This window comes from Cervus elaphus, chromosome 32 (assembly GCF_910594005.1).
Source record: "Cervus elaphus chromosome 32, mCerEla1.1, whole genome shotgun sequence".
Classification (NCBI taxonomy): domain Eukaryota; kingdom Metazoa; phylum Chordata; class Mammalia; order Artiodactyla; family Cervidae; genus Cervus; species Cervus elaphus.
This window is the reverse complement of record NC_057846.1, coordinates 31,276,725-31,298,946: the sequence shown is the minus strand read 5'-3', so window position 1 is coordinate 31,298,946 and position 22,222 is coordinate 31,276,725. Positions and strand designations below refer to the sequence as shown.

Here is a 22,222-nt window from a genome sequence, read left to right as displayed (position 1 = left end):
TATGCTTCAAGACAAGTGAATCAGTCCTCTAGTATTAATACTGAATGTGATGCTCTCAGAATCTCGGCCTTATCCTTGGGGTCGGATCATAACAGCAAAGCTAGCATGACTGGGACAAAAGCCAATCTCTCCAAGGAAGCAAGTACGTTCACTCCTTACAAGTGTGCATGCTAAGAATGCTGGTAAGCAATCCAAACCCAAGCAATCTAGTAGTTGCATAATTACAACTTTTGGTCATTATAAAACTTTATATTATTTAAGACCGTATCATTATCATTCTCAGGAACACACTGTCTACAAGTTTTCTGCTCTTAGTAGATTATGTTAAGAGGTCAGCACCTACTAGATTATTGACCAAAAGAAGCTTTAATATCTGCACAAGTTGTAAGTACATGAATGTTTATAATAACCTCTAAGCAGAACATGGGAGTGTATACTAGTATGTAAATGGGAGCATTTGATCTGTGTGTGTGGGTGGGGGGAGGAGGGGTGGCAAGAAAGAAAAACCATGTGAGAATTATTTCATTTAAAACAAACCTAAAAAAGTTTTAAAGTAAAAACTATTAAATATTTAATAATATTTTATTAAAGTAAAACTTTTAGCTGAGTTTCTGTTAACTATATTACCATATGTATTTAAAACAACTGCTCAAACTGTTTCAACAAGGCAAAAAGATGGAAGTCTATGAAACAGTCTGTCTAGGAAAAAACTTGACGGATCACAAGGCAAAGTTTCAAACAACACTATAGATTCAGGATCTGCTGGCTCTTTGAATTCTGTGGGCTGAGCGAGTACATAGAAGAGGCCAGTCTAGCAAATGAGATGAATATCATCAGTAAAAGCAAGTGTCCCCAACAACTCTGATGACCATCCCAGGATCTGGAGGGCATTTCCAAGGAAGATGCTCGCCACTTCCTTCTTCAGAACATTCGTTTAGCCCTCTCCAAGGAAAATCATTTGCTATAAGAAGTCTGTTTATGTGAAAGTGTGGACAAGAGACCTTGGGCTTTTCATTACAATCAACTTGATGACTATTCCTGTGAATTCTGAATCCTACCTCAAGCTTTTATCCACATACTCAAATCTGGGTGTCGGTTTTAGGCCTGATAAATTTTAAAGCACTTGACATCCATCACTGCATTTCCTTCTTACACTTAACCTATGAGATATTATTCTACACATAAGAGAAACATATAACAGCAAGAGAAACCAAAGACCAATCAGAATACACTTGTGGAATCCAAAGAGAGAGCAAGGTCTAGTTGTTTTTAGGCTTTTCTTTTCATCAAAGATCTAAGAGTACAGATTTACTCCCTTCAAAGAGAGGCAGACTCTCTGATGGTGCTGAGAGCCGGTAAAAGGCACAGGGTACAGAGGATGCCCTTAGACCCAGAACAGGGTAACTGCATTTCAAACTGATATTAAAAAAACAAGACTCTAATCATGACCCCTTGGGCTGTGATGCTGCCATGATATTTTTATGACCCAGAAATTCCTAAGCTGTTGCTGCTGTTTACAGGGCACGCTCACTAAGTAGCTTGAAATGTGTGAGACGGATGATCTGACACAATGAGTATGTCTCCTAGGACACATCTTAGGAGTGACCTCATTTCTATGCGTTATCACCAGTGATGAATTGAGAAGAAATTAATTCTGTCCCACAGCTAAGCATTCAAACATTTAAAAAATGTCTGGAGTAATTTATATACCAGATGTGGTCCCTTCCCTCCTAAACTGTGTTGGGGACATTTTTTCATTACAGATGACATAACTATGATATTATACACTCTGCGGGGTGGGGGTGCAGGGCCTTGGAATCAGGTTGCTTTCAGAAAGTGTCTACATACCCTGGGCTTTTCTAAGCAGTCATTCAATTGGATTTGAAAAGTGACAGTGTTTCTGTGGTTAATATGGCATTTTTTTTTTTCTTTCTGAAGCCAGGAGAACTAGTCTATTCCATGAAAGTGAAAGTGAAGTAGCTCAGCTGTGTCCGACTCTTTGCCACCCTGTGGACTGTAGCCCACCAGGCTCCTTCCTCCATGGAAGGCAAGAATACTGGAGTGGGTTGCCATTTCCTCTCCAGGGGATCTTCCTGACCCAGGGATCGAACCCAGGCCTCCTGTATTGCAGGTAGACGCTTTAACTTCTGAGCCACCAGGGAAGCCCTATTCCATACTCCATTGTAAATACCATACTTGTCTTTCCCTAAAATGCCTGCTTAAGTTAGGTGCTTCAAAAACCACTGGATGACAAAAAAAGGCAGAAAACAGTATTTTCACAGAGCTACAATTGCTTTCTTTGTCTGTAAAAGGGAAATACATCCTGGGTGCCATTCCACCTCAATGATGCTCTTCCAAGTTAAAAGTAATACCGAAATTAAAAGAAAACTAATTTTACAATCAAATCAATAAGTGAATTAGTCTGTGTATGATCTTTTTCTCTCCAGAATTCACCTTTGTTGGCTTACAGGTTTTGAGAAAAATTACAAGGATGATTAGCTTAAAAATGAATAATATGTCCTAAAGAGCTGGAGAGGATTATCAGTGTCCTGTCATCGTCTGCTGCGTATTTTATCGCTTCCACTTCATTAAAGCCTGCGAACTGCTCAGCGTGAAAATCCACCAGCACCACGAACAAGGGTTTCTGACAGTTTTTCTCACATTTCCCATCAGTGCTCACTTGCTGCCTGTCTACTTTCTGTTAAAGGCTGTGCTGAGTTATTTTACAGCCGTATTTAACCCTATCGTTATGAATGTGTACGTGGGGAAGCTGAAGAGGTTCAGAGATGCTTTCCTGGAATTCAAGCCACGGTCCTCCTGCCTCTAGTTTGGCGTAGTCTCCCCCTCCCCCACGCCCACTGATTTCTCTAAATGTGTCACTTTCACCTGACCACAGCTTTGACTCTTTGAGGACACCTGGGTGGGGCTGAGCGGTCAAGTACACTGCCTTAAAAGAACCCTGTTCTAGGCTTTCAAACCGCCTGAACATTACCTGCTTCAGAAAGTACATGGCATCAAATATGGAATGGCCCTAGGACTGTGCTATTTTAATGGCAATACTAAATAATAGGAAGTTCCTAATTTTAATTAAAAGGCCTATGATTCATAAGGAAGTAAATCTCTATATCCAAATACTATTCAAAAACCTGACATAAATAGGGACTTCCCTGGCCATCAGGTGGTTAAGACTTCGTGCTTCTGCAAGGGGCATGGGTTCGCTCTCTGGCTGGGGAACTAAGATTGTGCATACTGTGCGGCCAAAAAGAAAAGACACCTGACATAATTAGAACAAAAGCAAACTCATCCCAGTGATAAATACTATGCTCTTAAAAAAGAAGAAAAGAGAAAGAAAGCACTCAAAACATTTCAGTTTACCTGCATAAAGCCTCAATAGCATCTCTGTCCAAAAAATCATGCTCTCTCTTCACTGAGGAAATATCAATGGGGAACAGAAGATCTGTAAGAAAAATAAAAACAAATATACTCATTGAGCATTCAGATGCTTGCCAATCTAGCCCAGTTTAGCAGAGGGAGGAAAAAAAAAAAAACCCTCAAAAACAAGATAATTTCTTGAATACTTACTGTGTACAGGTTACCTCCTTCCCTACCAAGTGCTATGGGAATGTAAAGCAGTTTAAGACAATATCTTCTGTGTCCTAAAGGAGCTTGGATATCAAGTGGTCTGCAGACTCAAGTATCTGTTGTCAAAGATAAGTGGTTCAAAACACTGTTTCACCTTTAAACAAATCAGCAGTCAAGAGACCTGCTATATAAATTATAATTTAAACCAGGATGAATACCAGGAGGATGCTTCCTTCTAATGTGGCTGTTCCTCCCTCCCCCCGCCATGTGTGTCTTCACTCACTTTTGATCAGGGAAGAGGTCACAGAAAACCAGGCCAAGGAAAGATCTAGAGAACAATGGTGGTTGTCAATGGAATCCAGTCATTTGCATGACATCAAAAGCTAAAGAGAATTCAGGATGTGCTATTTTTAAACAAATACTAGCACTTCCATATGGCTTTCCAGTGGTTTATATAAATCCCCCTGAAACAAAAGGCCAGCTCTAAAGCTGGTGTAGAAAGACAGAATCCCAAATCCTTTCATCTGTAGAAGAGTTCACTACTCTAAGAATACATTAAGTTATATCAAAATCAAAAAGCAGAAAAGGGGAAGAGTCAACTCAGTGGAAGAATTCACTTTTCTGTCCCTCGTTGATAAACACATCCAGGAAGAGTAGGGAGGAAGAAGACCAGCAGTGCTTCCATGGAACACGACAAAGCTCTGGAACTGCCACTAGATAAGAGCAAGTTATCCCTCTTTGGTGTTCTAAGCTATTAAGGTAAATAACGGGCCTTCCTAGTAAAAAGCTTGTAAAATATCATGAGGAAGAGTCCTTCTGTGCAACTCTGTGGGTCAGGAATGGAGCACTGCAGGACACAAGAATACACAAGAATAAACAAGAATACACAAGAATACACAAGAATACACAGAATACACAAGAATACACAAGAATACACAGAATACACAAGAATACACAGAATACACAAGAATACACAGAATACACAAGAATGCACAAGAATGCACAAGAATACACAAGAATACACAAGAATACACAAGAATGCACAGAACCTAAAGACCCCTTTGACCTCCCAAATGGCTAATGCTGCAAGGGGAAACTGACATGGCTCTTGGTAGTTTTGGAGACACAAATAACTAATAGTATTCTAGTTCTGGGGTTGACGTGGGAGCACATGATGGTTCGTTATGTTTTTATGGCTTCTAACTTATGATCATTGGTTTTAGAGGACAGTATCGAGCTCTTTATCTTCAGTCATCAATTTTCCAGAAATTATACTTATAAATACCCCCCCACCAATGTTGAAGATTAACATGAGTGTTGTGGTCTATTCGTTTTCCTGAAGGCCAAAGTTAGTGATCCTGTTCTCTGAATGGTAAGACAGATAGACCAATGAAATAGCTAGAGCCTAAAGATTCATGAAGAAATTTATAAAATTCAATATTGGAGGATCTACCTCTCTTCATTACCTTATAGACCAAATGATTAGGGAAATGATTAGCTGCACCACTATAGTAGCAATAAGAGAGAAGACTTCTAGTGAATGTAAACTATTAGTAAATAGAAGCAAAGCAAATTATAAAGCTGTTTGAAGCTTCTGGCAACTATTTCACTTTGAACAGACATCATGCACTCTAAGTATTAAAGGACAGAGCATATATTAAGGAATATGCTTGTAATACTTAATACATGTAAATCATAAAGTTAACATGCCTGTTGCGTGCATCTGAGACAGAAACTTTGCTATTTTAGCAATTCCTAACTCAGTGTGCCCAGAGCTATATTTTAGATTACTTTCCTGACCCAAATTAACTTTAAAATTCTGTTTAAAAAAGAAATTCTAGGAAAAGTAGGGACTAAATGCAAGAGAAGAGTGAAATAATTACATTTTGTTGTTGTTGTTCAGTAGTTCTCAGAGTTCTTCAAGTTAGGATTTAAACTTCCAGCTTGGGTTTAAATGCAGGATGTATATATTGTCAAGGACCAAAATAAAGCTAGGAATCAAGGGACAAGTGTGGTGGTATGTGGTGTGTGTGTGTACCTGCCCTGAACATGGGGGCAGGACAAAGGAGAGAAATTATAAACGCTTAGAACAATGTACAGTACAACCTCAAAAGTAGATTTAGGCTTTAAAAGACTTATAAACGTCAAAGGACCCCCAAAATGTAACTTGCGAAAATAAAGTCTGTCTCTTAGGATTTGGAAAGATGTAAGCAGAGACCGGAAGGGGATCTCAGCAAAGATACACATCAGAAGAAAGGGCTGCTTGGCAGCAAATCAACACTAAAAATTGACATAATTGAAGGAAATTTAATTTCTAAACAGGAGAACAAAAGGACAAGCATGTTACTGCCACTGCAAATGCAATTATCTTTCCGTCTCCAGTAGAGCTGTGAACTGAAAATCCAATAGAATGCTGGGCCGCCCCCACCCCCACCCCCTCCAAAACCCTACTGAGAGACAGAGGTGCTGTAAATGGTAACAGGTCCAAAATTCTCCTACAGGAAAGATAAGCAACTCCACATAATAAACACGCGGGCTAACCAAACACCTTAAAAGAGAGAAAGAAAGGAAGGAAGAAGGAAAAGGAATTGGAGATATTCTCTGAAATGGAGGAACAGTAAGATATTCTATACAGTCTAATTATAAAATAATTTTAAACCCATCTTCATGGAGAAACATCATACATTCAGTCTGGGCTACTAAGAGGAAGAGCAGGCATTATTAATGAAGTAATGAGTTAGATTAGCTGAGTGAGCTAGGGATATAAAAATGATCTCTGTGGTTTCTCCCCAGTTTGCTTCTGGGGAAAATCCCTACTCCCTCCATTTCCTTCTTCAGTGCAACCTGCTGCAGCGGGATTCCCCTGACGGTCCACGGCCTGAGACTCCATGTTCCCAATGTAGGGGGCCCAGTTCAATCCCTGATGGGGAAACTACATCCCATAAGCTGAAACTAACAGCCAGTGCAGCCAAATAAATAAATATTTCCTAAAAATGAAGCCTGATTATCACGGGAGCACCTCCAAGCTGACAAACTGTATCCAGTCTTAGCACTTGTTGTTTCTCCGTTGCTAAGTTGTGTCTGACTCTGTGACCCCATGGACTGCAGCACGTCAGACTTCCCTGTCCTTCACCATCTCCTGGAGTTTGCTCAGATTCATGTCCACTGAGTCAGTGATGCCATCCAACCATCTCACCCTGTTGCCCGCTTCTCCTCCCGTCCTCAGTCTTTCCCAGCATCATGGCATTCTGCTCATTTATTAAAGAAGATTGCTGGTGACCAGTAGATACCAGAGAGAGCCCACTGCCATTGCGATAGGAAGCAGCCTGCTTGTCATCATCCTAGAAGGACGGGAGAGCAAAAGAAACATCTTGAAATCACTATTTATTGTGAGAAGAGTTGAACATCCCTGGTGAAAAGACTGAAATGACATCGTTTAACCTGGCTCTTTCAGCAGTTCTGTCACATAATGCCTGTCTCATAGCATCTCCTTCCTCTTAAGTGGTGAAAAAGATGTATTCGTTCTGCGTAAATCAAAGAAAATTATGCTTGCTTTTTGAGATATTTGGCAACCCCGTAAAGGTGTTCTTTGAGGTCTGAACTGTTTTATTTCTACAAAATCTGCAGCATCTACTAAAGTGGTGGGCACCCCTGATGGTGCAGAATTAATACTGGCTTGTTGATTAGCTGAATGGATGGCTGGATGGATAGATGGATGGACAGATGAATGAGAGACATTTGGCAATAAGAACAATAAGCCTCCCGTTTAAATGAACAACCCCTTCCCCTCGTGTTATACAGAGCACACTCTACCCACCCCAGGCAACCAAAGACATGAGCGAGACTCAAGGTGCTCAGCATCCTGTTTCAGCATCCAAGTGATGCTCGGGCCACTGTGAAGACATCAAGAAGCAGCAAAAAGCCAGCCTGAAAGTGAATGTGCTAGTCTCTCAGTCTGTCTGACTCTTTGCCACCCCGTGGACTGTAGCCCACCAGGCTCCTCTGTCCATGGGATTCTCCAGGCAAGAATACTGGAGTGGGTTGCCATGCCCTTCTCCAGGGCATCTACCTGACCTAGGGATCGAACCTGGGTCTCCTGCATTGCAAGCAGATTCTTTACTGTCTGAGCTACCAGGGAAGCTACTTAAAAGTCAACCTAGATCTTGATTTCTTTTTAAAAAAGGGTCCACTTACTGAAATAACCTAGGAGAAATAATATTGATCGAATGACAACCTAAGGAAAAGTGAAAAGCCTAATGACAAAGTAGGGAAATATATCTACGACACATGACCAACAAAGCCTTAGTGTTTAGAATAAAGAGCTCTTATAAATCATCAAGAAAAGCACAATCAACTCAGGGTAAAAATGGGCAACAGATATTTCACAGAAGAGCAAACACATACGACCAGATGCCACAAAGAAATGTGTCTTATCATCAATAGCTAGAAAAATGCCAGTCAAAACCTGTAAGATATCATTTTATATCCACTTGAATGGCAAAAATGAAAGTCTGGCAATGTCAAGGGTTGGCAGCATGTGCAGAGACAGGATCTTTTTATATTACAGGGAGGAGTGAAATCAGTACAGGAACTTTTCAAAACCTTGCATTATAAAGTTGCATGTACATCTTCTCTACTACCCAGTAATGCTACTCCTAGGTATGTGTGTGTGTGTTATTGCATGCTGGTTACTTTGGTTACGGGGTGGTACAGTGACAGGAGACTGGTAGGTGTGCTATTATTAAGGTCCTAGCTTTTTTCGGTGGCGGTGGTTTTAGGTGCTTGCTATATTTTTTCCTTAATGAAATATTCAAGTAAATAATAAAATGTCTGAAAATAAATCATAGATCAGTAATAATCATGTACCAAAGATAGGCTTATGGCCATTATATAGGAATGGTATGGGACTTTCTTGATGGTCCAGGAGTTTGGCATTCACCTGCCAAGGCAGGGGACATGGGTTTGATTCCTGGTCCAGGAAGATCCCACACGTGGCTGAGCAGCTGAGCCCATGCACCACAGCTGTTGAGCCTGTCCTCTAGAACCTATGCTCTGCAACATGAGAAGCCACCGCAGTGAGAAGCCTGCGCACCACAGCTAGAGAGTAGCCCCGGCTGGCTGCAACTAGAGAAAGCCTGTGAGTAGCAACGAAGACCCAGAGCAGCCCAAAGTAAATTAAAAAAAAAAAGAATGATGTTTCTAGCTTACCTTCATAAAGCTGGGCATACTGGGGGAATCCTGCGGCTCGGAGCCAATCACAAGCTTCTTTGGCTTCGATTTCTACAAGAGAAGAGAGGACAGACAAACATGTTAGCTATGTGTAACTCTGCTCCTTCTTCCTTAATAAACCCTGGTTTTGTTATATAATTCCCTGTTGAGAAGGGATAAGTAAAAAACAAAATCCACTTATTCAAACGGCTTAAAATTCTTACATCTCTTCAGACTTTAAAAGATACATTTAATTATCCACCTTTCCTTTAAGAAACAAAAATGGAGTCTCAGCATTAAGTCCCTCTCTGCTGCTTCTGTGTTCTGGTTACAAATAATTATGAAAACAACATCGTGAGAAAGTTGAAGGAGGATTAAACAGTTGATTTGAGGTCTGCGTGGCTTAACTTGGTTTACTTTTCATATTAATAGAAGGCCAACGAGTACATCTGACACCTTGGAAGAGAACTGACTTGACCCAATGGGATGCATGTAGCGGCCTGTGTTGTGAAGGTGTCTCTTTGGGTCTATCAGGCAGCAGAGAGGCACTGGAGGGCACTAAGTTGATAAACCCCACAGTCATGGCAGGCTGAAATGCACAAAACAACTTCTACTACCCCGTGGCTAACATCTTATAGACAGTACGGATAAACAGTAAGGCCAAGAGCAACTGACATGGTGTTCAAATTCATTCAAGCCCTGTTTACGACCCCATTAAAACTGACCCACAGAGGAGTTAGGGGCACAGTCATTAGTTTCTCAGTTTGCACAAAAAATATTCTTTCAACCCTTCTTCCCACCTTCCTCAGATACTCAGAGTACTTAGCGTGTAAGGCTATTCACTCATTTATAAATGTCTCAGTATTGCTTTATTTACTCCACATTCAAATGTTCATTACACTTTTCTCCTCTGAGCCAGACAGGAGGTGGATAATCCATCAGAGAGAAATATATATATGTCTCACTGTAATATAATCTCACTTTTGTGCAGTAACTTTACTGTTTTAGAAAATAGGTTTTAACTTATTGTTTCATGAGTTCTTTGAGTCTTTAGAGGAAAGACAATTGAGAACACTCAAATTCATTAAAACAAGTAAGGATGGCATTACAGAAAAAAGCCTGCTACGATCTTCTGATAAGTTAGTTAATACCCAAACAAAACCACTTATGGCGGCAGAGAAGCAATAAAAGACAGGGCAAGGTTTATTACTCTGATGAATCTTTTCAGTGTGGTGATGAAAGTAGCATCATAAAACACAAGATTCAGGACTGAACTTGAGGTTTTGAAGGATAGAGTGACTGGAACGTGTCACTCTGTTGACACTGAAGAATCTCAATCTCTATACTGAATCAAACAATATATCAAACTGTCCAATGAGAATTATCTGCACTTAACAGTTTTTCTTATATTTATATCCATACCTCTTCTCAGTAAGGAATTAAAGAATCTTTAAATAAAATCATAAAATAAACATTTTCCAGAAAATTGTATTGTTGGAAAAAATATAAAAGTTCAACATTTTATTTTAAAAGATGTGGAAACTACTTTCTTCTCTATCCCCATGGCCATGGCACAAAGATAGACATGGAAAGAAAAGAAGCTAAATGTTTATTCTTTAAAAATATATTAAATACCTTGCTTCTTCTACTGTATAGAGGTTATTTCCATTGAATAGATTGTTAGACGTCAAACAATAGATTGTTAAAAAGTAAAAGTATTTGCTTTCTACATATTTTACTTAATAACTGGTGAATAGCCAGAAATTCTCAACATCTACCTTTTCTGAACTATATTCAGACATGCTATCAGATCAGCACACACACAAGCCTTAACTGGACACAATTCTCCAGCCAGCATCACCACTTATTTAGAACATGCTCCTGATTTCTTATTAAAATGGCTTCATGCCAAGAGGCATGAAAGATGTATGGCATTATTTTTTCTAAAGAACGTTTAAATTATTTATCTAATACTTAACAAATCACAAAGTGTTTTCATATATGTGCTGTGCTTGGTCGCTTAGTTGTGTCCGACTCTTCGTGACTCTATGGACTGTAGCCTACCAGGCTCCTCTGTCTATGAGATTCTCCAGGCAAGAATACTGGAGTGGGTTGCCATCCCACCTCCAGGGAATCTTCCCAACCCAGGGATTGAACCCAGGTCTCCTGCATTGCAGACAGATTCTTTACTGTCTGACCCTACTCATTTAAAGCCACTTCAGGAATACATAAATGCCTACTGATGTCTTGTCACTCTTATTCATTTCCCACCACTAAGAAAAAAGAAATGCCCCCAAATGACCAAAAATTGATCTAAAAAGCTGTGTTCACATAGCCATTCTTCTTAGGGACAGTTGGTTAGAAAGAAACTATGTGAATAGGCCAAGGTTTGCATCTTGTGCAGATAATTTAATGGAAGGCTTACAATGGCTAAAAAGCATCACTTTCAAGAACTACAGAGATCAGGAATTTCACCTGCCTTTTCCTTTCTCTAATATAGATGAGAATGTCTTTCCTTTAGATATCAAACCATGGGAAAGCGACATGCCTCTATTTAGTTGACATTTAACAATGTCCACTCATGAAATTAGGATGCATAATAAATGAGAACCTGTTGCTTCTATAGAAATCAGAATTAGAAAAACTGTAAAAAGCTGTCATTGATTTTTTAATAAATGGGATAGTTACTGACTTCACTATCACCCCTTTGCAATTACCAAGAGAAAATGGTAATGACCTAAGATCCATTTTATTTAATATGAAGAACCCATGTCTACAACCAGGTCAGGTAGGGATTTACCCTTGCTAGTTCCCTCCTGATCCAGGCCACAACTTCCACCCTTACCCTAACTAAAACTCCAGGTCTCCTGTTCTCTTTCCTGAGATTCCTGACACCAACCTTGCCTCATCAAACTTCCTACATTACCATTTTGATCTTGTCGCTCCTGCACAAACTTCCCTGGAGCTCCTGCTCCACTGCTTAGAAAACAAGTCTAGACATCTCCCCGGGGTTTTTAAGGCTCTTCACGTGGCATGGAACTGTTCAGCTCCCTGCACGTGCTCCATACCCCAGCCAAAGTGAACCTGGCCCTTCTTCACCCCCAACACATCCCTGGCGGGAAATACTCTCCCATCCTCTCATTATCAAATTTTACTCATCCTTCAAGGCCTCAGCCAAGTGTCACCTCCTCTAGGCAGTCTTCCCAGATGCCTTCCAACAATTCCATCAATGGTTAACTTTTATTGAGCACTCACTGTGTACAAGGCTCAGTCTAAGCACTTAAGGTGTATGAATTCTCTGACTCCTCATATTGATCCTAACAGGTGAGCTGGGAATATCCTTAAGATATGAAGATGAGGGAACAAGTGGAGAAACAACCACTTCTTTCCATTCAATTGCTATAGTGTGACAGAGAGCAAAGACTTGCAGAAACAAGCAACCCCGATTTCCCTGAAACAAAAATATGCATCAATAAACAACGTTAAAAATACTAAGCCAAACCATGTGAATGCTGCATTACTACTGTGACTTTGACTCCCCCTGTGTCTGGTTTTGGAGGCCTCTAACCGGCTCTTGGGACAATGTTTTTTAAAAAAAATCCCCCACCAGGCAATAGTGCCATCAGAAACTGAAAATGCAGTGGAAATACGACAGGTTTAGATCTGGGTTTTCTCTAAGCCAACAACAGACAAACGTGTGAAGGAGGAAATAGGAAATTTTTATTGGAACCAGCTTCAGTAATGACTTGTGTTAGATGAATGAGGTTCGGGAGAACCTTTGGTGTCTGACTGGGAACCATGAGGCCGTATTTGCACACTTCCTGGCATGATGGGGTGACCCTAGCTTCCCCTCACCCCTCAACAGTAAGTGAGACAGAAATTCCCCAACCCCGTCATCGTTCCGCTGAAGTCGCCGTCTCAGTGGCTGAGCAATGACCGTCGGGTCTGAGCAGGATATGAGTACTTCCACCTTCCATCTGCTGTCTTCACGGTGGGAACCCTCTCGTCGAGCTTCCTGCCTTCTTTGCGATTTGCCATGTGCTTCCAAAATCAGGCCTCAAGGCAAATGCTCCATGGAAAGCATCTCTTAAATACAATTCTAAGGAATCGGGAGGAATGTAAGAAAAGTCAAGCATGTTCTGGATCCCGCGGATTCCCCCAACGGGCAGACTTGTGGGCACAGACCCGTGGAAATGCGGATGCTTTACCAGCCGTGGAGAAGCATGTCGGCTGTGTGAAGGCAGGCGCTGCTTTCTGATCTAAACCAGGATTCCTAACCCCGGTCACAAAAATTCCTTCAAACGGAAGGAAGAATTGCTTCAAGGGATCAGTTCTCCTGCCTCCATTCGGGGCACCACTTTACCGGACGGCCACACAGCTGGGCACCAACAGGCCCCCCTTCCCTGGCAGGTGGGTTTCTCGGGGGCAGAGGAGCAAACTACAGCCTCAGACACTTCACCTCGGAGGCTCTGAGCCCGGGTCCCGGCGGGCATCACCTGGGGGCGTCTTCTAAAACCACCCCCACCCCCACTCCCAAGTGCTCTCCTTTTCTCCATCTAGAGAGGACTGGGACAACATCTTTTTAAAGAAGCTCCTAAGTAAATGTAAAGGTAGTCAGGATCCGGGACCACTGAACCAGGTAGCATTTCTTCATATTCCTTTATCCCAGACTCTTTCTTCCCAAGGTACCCTGGCATCCTTCCCACGGAACTCTCTGATAACCCTTGCTCCTCCCTGCACTCAGGAACTCTCTCCTAGCCCAAAGGGCAGGTGAGCCCTGGATTGGTCTGTAGGGAATACACGATTTAGTCATGTCATGTCGTGTCACGTCACTCCTCTGCTCAGAATTCCTCCACGACTCCCACTGCCTTTCAGACACGACTCCTCGCAGACCCACAGCCATCTTAACTCGCCCTCTGCCCAGCCGTTCTGCTCATGGAGGGCCTCCACGTGCAAGCTCTGCTCCAGTCTTCCTGAACTCCTTGCAGCTCCCAGGATGCACAGGCTCTTCATCTCCTGTCTCTCTTGCTGCAGATAAATTCTCCCTTTGCACCCCCATCAACCTCTCTGCCCCTATCCCTGGGATAGTGAGTACACCTACTAGAAGCTTCTTCATTCATTCATTTATCCTGAGAGACTACTATTTCCACACTGGAAGCACACTTAACATTTGTCTGAAGGACAAGAACCCAATGACATTTGATTGAGAACTACGACTTAAACCCCTATCTCTTTGCAGTTAATAAAAATAAATGTTCAACACACACACACACACACACACACACACTGCCAAAAGATTGGCTACTGGGAGTTACTTATGTAAAGTGGGACTTCCCTGGTGGCTCAGACGGTAAGGCGTCTGCCTACAGCGCGGGAGACCCAGGTTCGATCCCTGGGTCGAGAAGATCCTCTGGAGGAGGAAATGGCAGCCCACTCCAGTACTCTTGCCTGGAAAATCCCATGGATAGAGGAGTGTGGTAGGCTATAGTCCATAGGGTCACGAAGAGTCCGACATGACTGAGCGACTTCACTATGTAAAGTGAATTTCTAGGTGGGCTAAGTCAGATAGCACAATGTATATGTTAATATTTATTAAACTCTTCTGTTATCTAATCACAGCAAAGATTATGACTAGCCACTAGCAACATTCCTACCCTCAGGTGCCTAAAAAAAAATTCTAAACATCTGCTGTGTCTCTTCTCAAAGAGACCAGTGAGAAGCTTCTGCAAGACCGATCAATATAATTCAGCTCCTGGGCCATCTGGCCTGCCAGTAGCTGGCCCAAATCCACCTTTAGATATATTCTAGCCAGCCACACATTTACGTGCAGCTCATCAGCCTTCACTTCCCTGCTTAGCTTAATATTTATTTATTGCACATCCACGGTCTGTGCCGCCTGCTGTGTTCAGGACAATCAAAGACACAGGTCGCTGCCCTGAAGCAGGAACCCAAAGGCAAAGGTAATTCACAATTGACGGACACTCAGCTGCTTCTCTTCTTATGAATGAGCTGGCTTCCAAAGGGCTCTTCTGAGATCCATGTATTTAAGTCCCAAGGGACCTTGTCCAGGCAGCCCCCAAGAGTCCCCATTTCATAGATGAGAGCCAGACTTCTAACACTGGCCCCTGGGCCCCTGCGCTTTCCTGCACCCTGTGACCCCATGGCCCCCAGGCTAACTGACCCACCCTCACAGGCCTCTTCTCACCCACCCCATGCTCCCTTTTCTGCTTTATCTTTTCTTCTCCCAAAACATTTATTATGTTTACTTTGTCTCTCCCCTTTGTAAACTCGCCAAAGGCCAGTTTCTTTGCCTGTTTTACTCTCTGATATATTCCAAGCACCACCAACAGTGTGGGATACATAGTAGTTACTCAATAAATACCATATAAATAAACTGCAATGTGATTTTCTTCTAGTGAAGTGGTCTTATTTTTTTCAGATCAGAAGCCACCATGAGAAATACATCTTACATTGCCCCCCCCACATGCATGTGTACCTATGCACGCATTCATGTACACACACGTGTGTATATAAGCATATATAAAACTGAAACAAGTTTCCCCAAATAACACTTACAATAAGTAATGCAGTCTTACATTTTTTTAATGAAAAAAAAAAATGCTATTTGTTACCTCCAAAAAAAAAACCATCCTGTTTGAAATACACTGTTCTCACACAGCTTTTTCTTAAAGAAAAGGAAAGAGGAAAAGAAAGAAAAGAAAAAGGAAGGAAGGAAGGAAGGAAGGAAGAAAAGTAAACTAAGAAACCTTTGTATAGTACAGAGGAGGCTATGACGTGGCAAAGGAAACACACGTATGAATTCAGAGGCAGGCGGGGGAGGGAGGGGGCTACTGGGCATTCATTTTAATGCTCAGCCTTTATTTGGAGGGGTTGTGATCTTTTATAGAAGGCTGGATTGCAGGACAGGAGACTGGGAATAAAAGAGAATAAGCTAAGTGGAGAGCTGGCAAAGCACAGGTGTGTGTGTGAAGGTACGGTAAGCAGACTCGATTTACTGTAACACACAACAGAGGAAGGGGAGGGATGCAGTGAAAAGTAGGTCATGCCAAAGAGCAGACACAAGCATCTCCTTAGCCTGGTTACCCAATGAGCAACCAACATGATTTCCTCAGATATACAAGAACTTTGCACGAGTGTCCCAAGTTCCTACTAATAATCCGCCACAGAAAGGGGGCAAAGTATGACCTGTAACAGGTCAGCGAAACAGGTCCAGGAAAGAATCCATTGCTTAGTTAAGTAGCTTTAAGAACACAATCCTTCTGGACTGGTTTCCTCATCTGTAAAATCTGGGATTGCCATAGGCTGTGCAGATTCCTTAAGCTTCTGACTCTAAGAATTCCTTTATGCCCATTTCCTTTGTTTGTCAAGACAACAGTTAGACAAGGTTCCATCTGTCAATCTTCCACATTTATCATCAATTACATGGAGACATTCTCCTTCCCTCAAAAAACTGATCAACTGTACAAAATTGACTGGCTTATTGCTAAAATATCTAATTTGTTTCCTTTTTTGTGTGTGTGGGGGGGGTTGGGAACCATGCCAGGGATCGAACATATATGCCCCTGCACTGAAAGAATGGCGTCCTAACCACTGGATCGCCAGGCAATTCCCTCTAATTTGCTTCTTAATAGATCAATTTCTAGATTTGTTCCCTGAAGCCTATGATCATATTACAGAGAACTCAAAACCCTAGGCATTTTTGCATATGCATGTCTCCAGCCCTCAAACTAAAATTAGTCTTTACAGGAAGAAAACACTCCAACCCATAGAAAACTCTTGAGTTAAAAAAAAAATCAAACTTTTACTTTGCTTATTGATCTTGTACATTTGTGTTTCAGTTAACAGCACCATCTTGACATCAACTCAATCAGGGAACTGGGGGCTGGAAAGCCTCTTGGAACTTTTCCATTTTTTCCTCTTTACAAATGAGGAAGCTGGTCCAAAGTTTAGCTATCAATAATTTGCTTACGGTCACAGAAGGCACCCCCCTCCCCCCTCCCCCCACCAGCCCTCACTCCTGGTTAGAGAACTTACTGCACACGGCAGTCTTGCCCACAAAGATTAGGCTGTTTTTCAATACAAGTAAGAACTGGGAGTTTTGAGGGAGTTCTCTTTTTAAGTTTTTTTTTCTCTCCTACTTGAGATTCAGAGGCAGATATGTTGCTTTCTAGTAAAGAACATTCCTAGAAATAATATAAGGGGGGGGGGGGCAGGGCCCATTTTCCCTAATGATGTGATGACAACTTAATAAATGGCTCTGCTTTAAAGAAGGGACACATAAGGCAAGCCTACACCTGATATTGTGCACAGGAGTCCACACTCCAACAACGTAGAAATTAAATCAATTAAAATTTCCTTTGGGGATCACTGAGGTCAAGTGTTTGGAAAACACTATTTTTAACACACAAACCAGGAAAAAAAGCACATAGCTCACACCAAAAAATACATGCCCTTCCCGTGCGGAGGCCAACAGCTCTGCATGCATTTAAGCTCAGGCAGGACTGGGCGCTATCAGGCACTCCAGGCTCGAGCTGATCCAGTTGTTTCCAGGAACAGAAATCATCTCCCAATGAATCAGAAACTGGCACTTACTACCCAGCACACACACACACAAAATCAAACTTAAATGAAAATAAACTGTTAAGGAAATGGATATTGCATCATCACATCTTTCTACTTCATTGCAATCTGAGGCAGAGCAAAACCCACCTCCATCTACATACACACACACACTCTCTCTTCCAGTATTCTGCACCAAATATTTATGCATTTCAAACCACCTATTGCTAAGAAAAAAGATATGAAGTAGTTTCTTAAATAGTAAATTATTTAAAGATAACTGGATAGATTAGGAAAATGATTTCAAGAGAGGAAGCCATCTTAAACCAACTTTAAGGGTCCTTGTTTTTCTGAGTCTCATTTTTTTTTCTTCCACTAAGTGAAGAAGATGGTTTAAGATTATATAATTTGCTTCCTTTTAAACTTATTTTTCAAGGCAAAAATACCTGGTTACAAACCTAAAATAGCACCTTCCTCCCTATCTCCACCATTCAAGATTGATACACTCATCTAGTCTTTCACATATGTCTGCAAAGCCTATTCTATAACACTAAGCACCTCTCCCCAATCTGTGGCTTTTGCCCTAAGTTCTACAGCATCATAGCCCAGGAAACATAAAATACTGTGCAAACTGCAGTGCTACAAAAACCTGAAGTTAGCAATAAAGGGAATAGTGAGGGATGGTACAGAAACTATTCACTCATATTACAGTCCATCCTGACAGAGAAAAAAAGAAAATCTAGAATTGAACGAAACATCAGGCTGCCTTATCAAAGACCAATGAAAACAAAAACATGGCAGATACTAGTTAATACAAGCAGATTTTAGCCACTCCTATGTCTAACCTCAAACAGGAAATACTACAGACAGACCTTGCTTTACTGTACTTCACAAATACCACAATTTTTACAAATGGAAGGTTTGTGGCAACTCTGTCAAGCGAGTCTATTATTGGGCCACTTTTTCAACAGCATTTTAAAAAATTAAGGTCTGCATTTTTTTTTTTTTAAGATGTAATGCTATTGCGCACTCAACAGATGACAGTATAATGTAAATGTAACTTTTATATGCACAAGGAAAGCAAAAAATCTGTATGACTTGCTTTATTCTTGTGGTCTGGAACCAAACCTGCAGAACCTCCAAGACACGCCTGGGTTCAATTCAACTTTCTGAGTCTTGAGCAAAAGGTGTAAGAAATAGAAGTATTATTGTCTTCTAGGTGAGCGAAAGAATTATTTTCATCAAAACTGCTTATGACATTCAGGCCTCCCAAACACACACAATCCACTGGTCAAAATTTGACCCAAGTATTTTTGTTTAGTTTAGGACATTACTGGTTTTATAACATACGCTTTTCCTACAAACACATTAAAATCCTCATTTTGTTGCTTCCCTGTTTTATTTACACAAGGGACAGGAAGAGGTCTCCAGTTCCATTCAACTCACATATGACCTTGGACTAGTCCTTGAACTTACAGGCAACTCAGCTGTCCCTCAGTAGGGAAGAGGCAATGTTTTTCCAGGCTGCCTTTGCACAGATCTGGAATTTCCCCTGGAATAACTTTTACAAATGCATAAGCGCCATACAAGATCCCTTGTTGGTGTCACACAGTTTGAAAAATGGAGTTGTAAAGAGATGTCCTTGATGGTCTCTCCAAACTGGGAGGGCAGGTGAAAATGATTGCAGAATTTCGACATCCTCTATCTCCTTGGTTATCTGAGTGTGACAAAAGGCATGGCAGGGTGGGAGTACATGGGCCACAGGCCATTTCACCTCCCAGGTCCCTTCCTCTCCGGCCTCCTAAGTGCTGCAGCCTGGGAAATGCTATGAACTCAGGGTGTGGAAAACTTTTGTCCCTCAGACATCCTCTGGAGACTCCTGCAAGGAGGAGGAAGGCGCCTTTCTGTCGAGCTGCAGGAAGCAGCCTCTAGCCCTCTCCGCAGGACACTCAGAGGTGGGGCAGGGGAGAGAACAAAATGTGGATGGGAGGCGTCAAAGGCATCTGAGGACTCTAGGCACTGACCTCAGCCTTCAGCTAGCTTTTGATTTTCCTCCTGGGGGCGGAAGGGAGAAGACATGAGAAGGCCACCCGGTTGAGGCAGAATGTGTGGATGGAAAAGGAGCTCACTTTCCACTGTGAAACTCACTCCAGTAGTAGCATAAAAAACAAGAATGAAGGATTAAGAGAGAGACTTGATTCCCACCATGTGTGTTGGCTTGACTTCAGCAAAGGAATACTGTTTTTACCTTTTGGTGCCCAAGAACATTATTTCCTAATAGGTAGGCCTTTTCAAGATGCCATTCAAAATGTTTCCAATGACCTCTGGGAGAAAACTTTCCCTTGGAAACATTATTTTGGAGTGCTTTCACTGAAGTAAGCACCATTCAGTAGAGTCAACGGAGACTAGAAAATGGTATCCAAAACTCCGTCTTCACATATTAAAGACAGAGGCTTGAGTTCTCGATTCACAAGGCCCCTGAGAGGGGACGCAGAGACCACTCATTTGTCAACCTGGGACCCTAACATTACAGCTCCCTGCCTACCAGCACAAAGAAACTGTGGAGTAACTGCAAGGCTCTGTTTGGCCACCGAATATTGTTTCCTCAACTGAATCAACTCCTGCCAAATGTATGTCTGCAACTGGAATCTACAGTCACAGACACCTGGTTGAAATCCTAGCTTGGTCATGTACAGTGAGTGATCTCAGGCAAGGTATTTAACTCTTTCAGGGCTCAGATTCCTCATCTTAAGGAATGGAAATAATTAGATCTACTTTGTGAGGTTGCATGAAGATTACATGTGACAATGAAAGCAAACTTAAGAATACATTTTAACTTCTATAATGTGGCTCAACGGGTTGAGTCCGCCTGCAACACAGGAGATGTGGGTTCTATCCCTGGGTCAAGAAGATCCCCTGGACGAGGGCATGGTAACCCACTCCAGTGTTTTTGCCTGGAGAATCCCCATGGACAGAGGAGCCTGGCGAGCTACAGTTCATAGGGTCGCAAAGGGTCGGACATGCCTGAGGTGACTGAGCATGCACACATAATGTCACTACTATTCTGTTAAAAGTCTATGTATTTAAAAAAAGTCTATGTATTTTCTATAAAAATTAAAAAGGAGTATCCACACTAGAGAAGGCTGACTGTTGCTTATTAGAAACTATAAAAATTTTTATATATACGTATACATATATATGTACATAAACATATATATAGACATATACATATATGTATGTATAGGCTAAAAATACAAGACTTTATTCCTACCCACTGTTAATTATGATGGCAAGAAGGAAATAGCTAGTGAAAAAAAATGTTGAGACCCAACTAAAGAAGTTCCAGCAGAACTATACTTACTTATCATTAATGATGATAATCCTTAACAATAACACAGGCTCCCACAAGGAAAAGCGGAAACAGGCAGGAAGAGGCTTTCTCAGCTGGGAATCTTACCCCTTTCACAGTAATTGGATTTCTGACTAATTTGAGGTGGAAAGAAAACACCACTGATCATACTCCCTCCAGTCATCTATTCCTATAAAAATGTATTTTAACCCTACAGCACTGTCCTCCTTAAAAAGAGTAAGAATTACCCTCAAGTTCTGGAATTCCTCTCTACACAATGGCCACACAATCAGATACACAGACAACTGTGAAAATCCACTCCAGAAAAGCATTCTCCTCCTAATTTCATAGCCATGGAAAAGAGGCACCTGCACTGTGCTTTTTAGGACACAGTGTTGGGCATTTATACCTTATGGCTGAGCATCAGTTTCCACCCCCCACTCCCACCACAGTGAGGACAATTTTTGATGTCCTGCATGCTATGTAGATTACTCCTTGTACTGTAGCCCCACAATGCCAAAGTATATTAGAGTTAAATCTTGCTAAAATGAACATTCAGAGAAATGACTCCGTTTAGAAGTTAAATTCTCTCTCCTCCACTGGATTCCAACTCATATCACTGTAAGCATTAGATTAAGTCAACTTTAAAAATGAAAACCACTCTTCTCCCCAGGTTTGCTTTATAATTTCAAGAATAGGCTTCACAATGATGAGACTTTCTCCCAGCTGTACCATGAGCCTGCTTGCTCTGTAATGTTCTAAAGCACAGAGAATTTGGTCTTTAGCAATTTGGCAATGTCCAGGGAGGAAGGGGAAACATCTGAAGTTATTTTTACTTTTGCAAGTCCTCTGGTTGTACACAGTGAATGCTAGGGTGGGTCAAGTATTGTCTAGAACCTTCAGGGTCTTTTTTTTTTTTTTTTGCATGGCCTCATTTCCGTCTTCCTGTTGCTAGGAAGGGGAGCTAAGCATGAGAAAAGCGTGTTTACAATACTGGACCATCCTGTCCAGCACAAGGCTCTCTTCAAAAGAATACAATTCACTTCACCCACTGTACTTTGGATGCCCCATTCTTCTGAACCAAACCACCCTCCCCTGAATATTTTCAAATTGCATATTTACCCACCTAAGCCATAAAAATACCACTTTCATTTGAACATTGCATCATGGCTTAAAATCTCCATGGGGACACCAAGGGAAACCCAGGTACTTATTTTTGTATTTGAAACCACCTCTTGGAATCCCACCAAGCCTCTGATTAGAAGGCATCTCACCGGGGCCTCCCATACCCTCTTAAAGCCCCACAGTAGTTTTACAAGGAAGAGTTTAACTACTATCTATATTTTTCACTTCACAGTGACAAACTGTTTAATCATAACATGCTTTTCTATTAATCTGGCATATTTTCCATAACCAACCAAGCATTCCCCTTTAATGTAAAAACGCCCTGAAACTTTGCTCCATCTTTGGTTTTTGAACTACAAGAGAGAACAATAATAAAAT

General features: G+C 41.5%; 1 protein-coding gene across 10 annotated transcripts in view; it reads right to left on the bottom strand.

The window, feature by feature from the left end:
• The window catches only part of DLC1 (DLC1 Rho GTPase activating protein), a 412,922-nt gene that overhangs the window by 20,673 nt on the left and 370,027 nt on the right, over positions 1–22,222 (bottom strand). For 7 of the 10 annotated variants that reach the window (XM_043893661.1, XM_043893660.1, XM_043893663.1 and 4 more), the window contains 2 exons: positions 8,791–8,862; positions 3,376–3,457 (listed from right to left, as the gene is read on the bottom strand). In XM_043893661.1, the coding sequence (XP_043749596.1) occupies positions 3,376–3,457; positions 8,791–8,862 (154 nt within the window). Of the gene's footprint in view, positions 1–3,370; positions 3,458–3,582; positions 3,699–8,790; positions 8,863–11,265; positions 13,321–22,222 lie in introns of those variants that run through there. The other 3 variants (XM_043893667.1, XR_006339272.1, XM_043893668.1) reach the window with 3 other exon arrangements.